At 38.3% G+C, this 9,103-nt stretch overlaps 1 protein-coding gene across 1 annotated transcript; it reads left to right on the top strand.

Annotated features, from left to right (window-relative positions):
* The first annotated feature begins 6,323 nt into the window (after positions 1-6,323).
* LOC308347563 (elongation factor 1-alpha 1-like) lies at positions 6,324-8,046 on the top strand. The gene has a single exon (XM_080811061.1). It carries the CDS (start codon positions 6,374-6,376, stop codon positions 7,760-7,762), a length of 1,389 nt encoding a protein of 462 aa, XP_080667187.1. The 5' UTR covers positions 6,324-6,373; the 3' UTR covers positions 7,763-8,046.
* Positions 8,047-9,103: the final 1,057 nt, after the last annotated feature.

The following is a 9,103-nucleotide window of genomic DNA, read 5'->3' as shown; positions in this document are numbered from 1 at the left end:
AGAGTGACAGGATAGTAGACAGTGATTAGGATGAGCCAGGCAACACTAGCTGCCCTAGGAAGCAAGCTTCTGACATTGCCAGAGAGAGGCAATCTCTATCAAGAAGTTGTCCTTGGGGTTCCTGGGTGGCTCAGTGGGTTAAGTCCTCTGCCTTCGGCTCAGGTCGTGATCCCGGGGTCCTGGGCTCGAGCCCCACATTGGGCTCTCTGCTCAGCAGGGAGCCTGCTTCCTCCTCTTTCTCTTTGCCTGCCTCTCTGTCTACTTGTGATCTCTGTCTGTCAAATAAATAAATAAAATATTAAAAAAAAAAAAAGAAGAAGAAGAAGAAGTTGTCCTAAAAAATGATTTTATGTGATCAAAGGTGATGGTATCAGGGTATCTGGGTGGCTCAACTGGTTAAGCACCCAACTCAGTTTTGGCTCAGGTCAAGATCGCGGGGTCCTGAGATCGAATCCCACATCTGCCTCCCATTCAGCAGGTAGTCTGTTTCCCCTCTCTCTCTCCTCTGTCCCTCCCCTCAACTCATGCGCGCTCGCTCTCTCTCTCAAATAAATAAACAAATTTAAAAAAAAAAAGATAATAGTATCATTATACCCAAGAGCAGCTCCGGATCTTCCTAATTACCTGCCTGCAATAATCTAAGGAAATCTTTGCGTTGATGATAGACAGCCAACCCCCAGGCAATTTTAATGCTGTTCTAAGTGATCACAGACAAGTGCATTCTGAGTCTGTTTTCTTCCAAAACTTCTTGCTACAAAAGAAATTATTTGCCATTAAGTTTATCTCTTATGAAGTAATTTGGAGCGCTCTATGCCCATGGAAAACAAATAAGGGAATATTTTGAGTGGCGTTGCCAAATGAGCTAGCTCTAATGGTAATATTTCAATGTACACATGCATTGACACTTGGTCTCCTCCCTTACGTTTCCTCAGGTTTTTTGGTGAAAGGGTCTCTTCCTCCTCCCTGGCACAATGTCTCTCATAGAGTAAGACTGTGTTTTCATCAAAAGAATGACCTACTGGATTGGATTTTCCTATCAGTAGTATGATCACCAGGCAGAGGCTATACTGGAGCTGGTTGATAGACCAAGTAATGGCTAAGGAAATCATATTAATACCTTTCTTCAAAGAAAAGTCACTTCATAGTTCATTAGCATTCCAAAAGGCACATTTATCATGAAAGAGAATTTCAACTCAAAAGTCTACATCCATTATTTTCAATTCCCTTCTGTGATCTAAACTCATATCTAAATCAGAAGGGGTAACCCTCTTACACTGTTGGTGGGAATGCAAACTGGAAAACAGCGAAGGAGGTTCCTCAAAAAGTTAAAAACAGAACTACCCTACAACTCAGCAATTGCACTACTAGGTATTTACCCAAAGGACACAAAAATACTGATTCAAAGGGGTACATGCACCCCAATGTTTATAGCAGCATTATCACCAATAGCCAAATTATGGAAAGAGCCCAAATGTCCACTGGCTGATACATGGATAAAGAAGATGTGGTACACACATATACAAGAAATACTACTCAACATCAAAGAGATTGAAATCTGACCATTTGCAACAACATGGATGGAGCTAGAGTGTATTATGTTAGCAAAATAGATCAGTTAGAGAAAGACAAATACCATATGATTTCGCTCATAGGTGGAATTTAAGAAACAAAACAGATGAACATAGGGGAAACAAAGAAGAAGAAGAAGAAGAAGGAGGAGGAGGCGGAGGAGGAGGAGGAGGAGGAGAAGAAGAAGAAGAGAGGGAGGCAAACCATAAAAGAGACTTTTAACTGTAGAGAACAAACAGGATTGTCAGAGGGGAGGTAGACAGAGGGTTGGGCTAAACATGTGATGGGTATTAATGAGGACACTTGTGATGAGCACTGGTGTTGTATGTAAATGATGAATCACTAAATTCTTCTCCTGAAACTAATTTTACACTATATGTTAACTAACTAGAATTTAAATAAAAGCTTGAAGCATTAAAAAAACAAACATATCTAAATCAGTCATGAGTATCATCAAAATAGCAGGTATTTGAAAGTGGCTCACTATCTAAATTAAAATTTCCTAGAAGTTCCTTTCTAGTAGAAAGAAGAAGAAAGAGGAGGAGGGAGGAAGAGAGAGGAGGAAGAGGAAGAAAAGAAGGAGAAGAAGTTGTTTTTCTTTTGATTTTAAAAAATCCTAAAAGCTAACAGTTGACAAAGTCAGAAATCAATTCCAGGATCTTTACTCTGCCCTGTTGGGTACCTTTCATCCATTCATCTGTTCATTCACACCTTTGATATTTACTGAAGTCCTGCTACAAACAGGGTACAACAAAGTGCTTATGACAACTGAGTAGAGCAATTTACTTCTGCAGTGGTGGTCATATGACTGCTCCTTCCAGACTTCAAAAGAACAACTTTCTTTCCCAAATCTAAGTTTGAATACATTAATCATACTGATGTAATTAGGGACAGTTATTGGATCAGAGCAGTGGGAAATAAAAGAAAAAAGGAGGTAAATTTGTTGCTTGCACTGACCTTATTGATATAAGCCAATAATTAAACTTAAATATACTGAGACATTTCCTAATATTTTCACCTCACCTTCCACTGAAAGCCTGAGGGATGAACTTTTTGGTAGTTATTTTTTGCCTAGGCAAGTGGAAACTAACATGGTGGCAAACTTACAAAGCAATGTATTAATACACCGATTTACAGAACCCAGAGTTTAGAAAACACCACTCTGGAAGGACCTTAGGAACCAGGAACAGAAAGAACCCAAAATCAAATAAATGATAAAAGCTGATGTTCTCAAATGAAAGTTTTCATCACTTCATCACTTCAGTCTGTGAAATAAAATCACAATTTTTTTAACACACATGAGGAAAACTGCATAGTGTAGAAAGTCCACATCACTTACAAACCAGAACTGATTGTTTACACACTTGTGTGAAAACATGATTTGGCACTACTGCCACTGAATGGCTTTACCCTAATCTATAATTGAATTTAGACTAGGACGTGTGGTATAAGCATCATGGTTAAGTCAAGTTCTGCTTGAATTAATACTCAATACCTCAAGCCTGGATTGTTATAACCTCCTGATTGTCTTTCAGCCTCTCCACTACAAGAGATCCTCAGACCGCTGCCAGATTCATCTAACTAAAATAATGCTTACTCTCAAGGATGCCCACCGAATGGCTCCCCATTCTCTAATAAATAAAGTAAGAAGTTTTGATCTTGGCATTTGAGGTTTTCCAAAATACGATACCAATCTAACTTTCTATCTGATATGTGAGCCCCCAACTCCAACAGCACCAAGTTTTTCACTGTTCCCTAAATAAACAATGCTGATTTCCTTCTCCATAACTTTGTTTATGCTGTGTTTCTCCGGATGTAACCACGTTAGAAGTTCATGGAAAAACACAGTTTCTTGGTGAAACTTTCCTATCTTTCCTTCCCACAGTGGTCTTCCCCCTGAATTTCTAGAGCCATTTCTCAACCTCAACCCTATTAATATTTTGGTCCATGTAAGTTTTGTGTGGAGGCTGTCCTGTACATTGCATAATGTTTAGCAAAATTCTTGGCCTCCAGTCTATTGGTGAATCTACCAATAGGAGTCACCATCCCCCTAGTCAAGACAAGTAAAAGCATCTCCAGACATGTCAAATGTGCCCTAAAGAGAGGAAATGATTCCTAGTTGTTCCAGATCGATATTGCCTGGCATTTTAAAATATTCCTTATGTTTCTTGCCTCCTAAACTAGACTCTTTTGGGTTCAAGTATTGTGTCTTACCTTATTTTGAATTCCTAACAGAGCACTGAAGTGAATACTCAACAAATATTTGAAATTTGGATTTAGTATCTGAAAGTTAGAAGCAAAATGAAAGAACATTTGATCTAACTGCAAGTTTTGAAATGTGGAAACTGGAAACCAGAAGATAAAGCTATTTGCCCAAAACGAATGTGTGTTAGTAGAATAGTTCTCCTCTTCCCAATCAGTAGTATTAACATTATTTATATCCTTTTTCATTGAATCTGTAATTACTTAATTAATTTTACATCAGCATAAGCAAACTATAATCTGTAGTTTTACTGAGGGTTTTTTATCTTACCTGGTTTTAATAATATGCATATATTATATTGATACCTTTCTATTTTTATATTTAATGAAAAAAGTTCTGAAGTGTTAATGGTATAAGAAAGAGACCATGAAATTGTGGTTGAAAGATTAGGATTTACCATGTATAGGTGTGTGGTCTTCAGTGAAACACTTAACTTCATTTTGTCTCCTCATCTCATCTTTAAAATTCATTTTCCACTAAAAATGAAATAAAATAAACTCCTTGATAGAGGAGACACTCTTTCTTTGCTAGCATATCCCCAGTACCTGGCACAAAGTATGGCATTCACCAAATATCTGCTAAATGACTGACTGCTCAACTGAGGATGTATTAAGGGCTTGTTTCAACTTAACCTGAAATAAAATGAGGTTAAAAAAAATTTGTTTTAATCCTGGAAAATGTAAGGTGTTAAACAAATTCAACATATTACTGTGCTTTAAAATGCCTAAGGAACTTAATATGTTCAAAAAACAGTGAAGTGAGAAATCAAAATTAAAATTTATGATGTCTCCAAAACAGTACTTTGGGATAAATTTTCAGCATTAAATGCCTGGATTAGAAAAGAATGATCCTCATTCAGTGAACTCAGCTTCCATCTTAAGAACCTAGGAAGAGAAGGGGGCCTAGCTGGTTCAGTCAGTAAAGCACAGATCTCTTGATCTCCAGGTTGTGAGTTTGAGTCCCATACTGGACATAGAGATTACTTAAAGATTTTTTAAAATCTTTAAAAAAAAAAAAAAAGAACCTAGGAAAAGGACAACAAGCAAAATCCAAAGAAAGAAGAAAGGAAAAAAAAAATAAAGATCAAAGCAGAAACCAATAATTTTTTTTAAAAAAATCCAGAAAATCAGGAGAGAAAATTAATGAACTCAAAAGCTGGTTCTTAGAAAGATGCATCACATCACATGCCATTGAGAAATGCAAATTGAAACAACAATGAGATACCACTGCACACCTATTAGTATGGCCCAGATTTAGAACACTGACAACAACAAATGCTGCCAAGGAACTCTCATTCATTACTGGTAGGAATGAAAAATGGTACGGCCACTTTGGAAAACAGCTTCACAGTCTCTTATAACTACTAAACATAGTCTTACCATGACACCCAGCTTCTTGGTATTTACCCTAAGAAGTTGAAAACTTATGCCCACACAAAAACCTGCACAGGAATGTTTATAATAGCTTTATTCATAATTGCCAAGACTTAGAAGCAACCAGTATGTCCTTCAATAGGTAAATGCATAAACTGTGGTATATCCAGAATACCTATCATTTACATTGACATGGATAGAACTGGACGGTATTATGCTAAGTGAAATAAGACCATCAGAGAAATACAATCATATGGTTTCACTCATATGGAACATAAGAAATAGCGCAAAGGATCATACAGAAGGGAGGGAAAACTGAGCGGGAAGGAATCAGAGAGGGAGACAAACTATAACAGACTCTTGACTCTGGGAAACAAACTGAGGGCTGCAGAAGGGGAAGTGGTTAGGGGGATGGGGTAACTGGGGGATGGACATTAAGGAGGGCACGTGATATGAGAGCACTGGGTGTTATATATAACAAATGAAACACTAAACACTACATCAAAAACTAATGATGTACTATATGTTGGCTAATTGAATTTAAATTAAAAGAAAACAAAAAACAAAAACAAACTGTGGTACATCTAGATAATGGAATACTGTTTAGTAGTAAAAAGAAACAAGCTACCATGGAAGAAATCTAAATGCACTTTATTAAAAGAAAGAAGGCTATCTGAAAAGTCTATGTACTATATAATACCAATTGTAGGACATTCTGGAAAAGGCAAAACTACAGAGAAAATAAAAAAATCAGTGGTTGTGAGAGATTGGGTAGGGGGAGGAATAGGCAGAGCACAGAGAACTTTTAGGGCAGTGCATGAAGTATCTATGTCATTATACCTGTTGTATCTATGTCAAACCCATAGAACATACAACGTCAATAGTGAGCCCCAAGGTAAACTATGAACTTTGGGTGATTTCAATATGTCAGTGTGGGTTCATCCTCTGTAACTCTGTGTCACTCTGGTGAGTGATGTTGATAGTAGAGGAGTATAAATGGTGGATGCAGGGGTATAAAGAAAATCTCTGTACCATCCTCACAATTTTGTTATAAACCTAAAACTGCTCTAAAAATATATCTTAAAAAAAAAAAAAAGCTGGCTTTTTCACAACGGGTTTGCCGCCAGAACACAGGTGTCGTGAAAACCACCACTCAACCTAAACCAGAATGGGGAAGGAAAAGACTCATATCAACATTGTTGTCATCGGACACGTAGATTCGGGCAAGTCTACCACTACCGGTCATCTGATCTACAAATGTGGTGGGATCGACAAAAGAACTATCGAAAAATTTGAGAAAGAGGCTGCTGAGATGGGAAAAGGCTCCTTCAAGTATGCCTGGGTCTTGGATAAACTGAAAGCTGAACGTGAACATGGTATCACCACTGATATCTCCCTGTGGAAATTCGAGACCAGCAAGTATTATGTGACCATCATTAATGCTCCAGGACACAGAGACTTTATCAAAAACATGATTACAGGCACATCTCAGGCTGACTGTGCTGTCCTGAGTGTTGCTGCTGGTGTTGGTGAATCTGAAGCAGGTATCTCCAAGAACGGGCAGACCCGTGAGCATGCCCTTCTGGCTTACACACTGGGTGTAAAACAACTAATTGTTGGTGTTAACAAAATGGATTCCACTGAGCCACCCTACAGCCAGAAGAGATACGAGGAAATCGTTAAGGAAGTCAGCACCTACATTAAGAAAATTGGCTACAACCCCAACACAGTAGCATTTGTGCCAATTTCTGGTTGGAATGGTGACAACATGCTGGAGCCAAGTGCTAACATGCCTTGGTTCAAGGGATGGAAAGTCACCCGTAAAGATGGGAATGCCAGTGGAACCAAACTGCTTAAAGCTCTGGATTGCATTCTGCCACCAACTCGTCCAACTGACAAGCCCTTGCGTCTGCCTCTCCAGGACATCTACAAAATTGGTGGTATTGGTACTGTCCCTGTGGGCCAAGTGGAGACTGGTGTTCTTAAACCTGGCATGGTGGTCACCTTTGCTCCAGTCAATGTTACAACTGAAGTCAAGTCTGTTGAAATGCACCATGAAGCTTTGAGTGAGGCTCTTCCTGGGGACAATGTGGGCTTCAATGTCAAGAACGTATCTGTCAAAGATGTTCGTCGTGGCAATGTGGCTGGTGACAGCAAAAATGACCCACCAATGGAAGCAGCTGGCTTCACAGCTCAGGTGATTATCCTGAACCATCCAGGCCAAATTAGTGCTGGATATGCACCTGTGCTGGATTGTTACACAGCTCACATTGCTTGCAAGTTTGCTGAGCTGAAGGAGAAGATAGATCGTCGTTCTGGAAAAAAGCTGGAAGATGGTCCCAAGTTCTTGAAATCTGGTGACGCTGCCATTGTTGATATGGTTCCTGGCAAGCCTATGTGTGTTGAGAGCTTCTCTGACTATTCTCCTCTGGGCCGTTTTGCTGTTCGTGACACGAGACAGACGGTTGCTGTGGGTGTCATCAAAGCAGTGGACAAGAAGGCAGCTGGAGCTGGCAAGGTCACCAAGTCTGCCCAGAAAGCTCAGAAGGCTAAATGAATATTATCTGCAATACCTGACACCCGAGTCTTAATCAGTGGTGGAAGAACGGTCTCAGAACTGTTTGTGTCAATTGGCCATTTCAGTTTAATAGTAAAAGACTGGTTAATGATAACAATGCATCGTAAAACCTTCAGAAGGAAAGGAGAATGTTTTGTGGACCATTTGTTTGTGTGTGTGTGTGTGTGGCAGTTTTAAGTTATTAGTTTTTAAAATCAGTGCTTTTTAATGGAAACAACTTGACCAAAAATCTGTCACAGAATTTTGAGACCCATTAAAACAAAAGTTTAATGAGAAAAAAAAAAGCTGGTTCTTTGAAGTAATCAATAAATTCAATAAAACTCTAGTTAAACTGGAAGGATAAAGAATACACATATTACCGGGGCGCCTAGGTGGCTCAATCATTAAGCATCTGCCTTTGGCTCAGGTCTTGATCCCGGGGTCCTGGGGTGGAGCCCCACATCAGACTCCCTGCTCAGCAGGATGCCTGCTTCTCCCTCTCCCACTCCCCCTGCTTGTGCTCCCTCTCTCACTGTCTCTCTTTCCCTGTCAAATAAATAAATAAAATCTTTTAAAAAATAATAATACACATATTACCAATATCAAAATAAAACAGATGATACCATTATACTTTCTATTGATACTAAAAATATAATAGGAACTATTATAAATATACTATTAATAGATTTAGGCCTATAAATTCAACAACTTAAATGAAATTAACAATTTCTGTAATAATCAAAATGATAAAATCTCACTCAAAAAGCAATAGATAACTAGGGACATCTGGCTGGCTTAGTCAGTTGAGTGTGTGACTTGATCTCAGAGTTATAGGTTCAAACCTCACAAAGGGTGTAGAGATTACCTAAAATAAAATCTTAAGTAAAAAAAAAACAGGTAACTGGAATAATCCTTTATCTATTAAGGATATTGAATTTATAGTTAAAAACCTTCCCACGAAGAGAATTTCAGGCACCAGTGGCTTTACTGGTGATAGCCAAACGTTTAAGAGTGAATAATTCTAATTCTACACAGTTTTTTCCAGAAAATTGAAGAGTGTTTCCCAATCCAAGTTGTAAGGCCAGTGTTACTCTGATATCAAATAAAGACAAACACATTACAAGAAACTACGTATCAATATCCCCATGAAAATATAAGCACTTCCTAAGCAAAAGTGTAACAAATAGATTGCAACAATGTGTTTTTTAAAATAAAAGATAATACATTATATCCAAGCGGGTTTACCCCTAAAATGCAAAGCAGTTTTAAAATCTGAAAAAATCAACATAATTTGCCATACTAATGAACTAAAAAAGAAAAACAGAAAAACCCTATGATCAA

The sequence above is a fragment of the Martes martes genome (genome assembly GCF_963455335.1).
Source record: "Martes martes genome assembly, chromosome: 1".
Lineage (NCBI taxonomy): Eukaryota > Metazoa > Chordata > Mammalia > Carnivora > Mustelidae > Martes > Martes martes.
Note: the sequence above shows the minus strand (reverse complement) of the source record. Positions and strands in the feature narration are given on the sequence as shown.

What these genes read in the sequence shown, in the direction of transcription:
- LOC308347563 (XM_080811061.1), top strand. Translation starts at nt 6,374, where the DNA reads ATGGGGAAGGAAAAGACTCATATCAACATTGTTGTCATCGGACACGTA.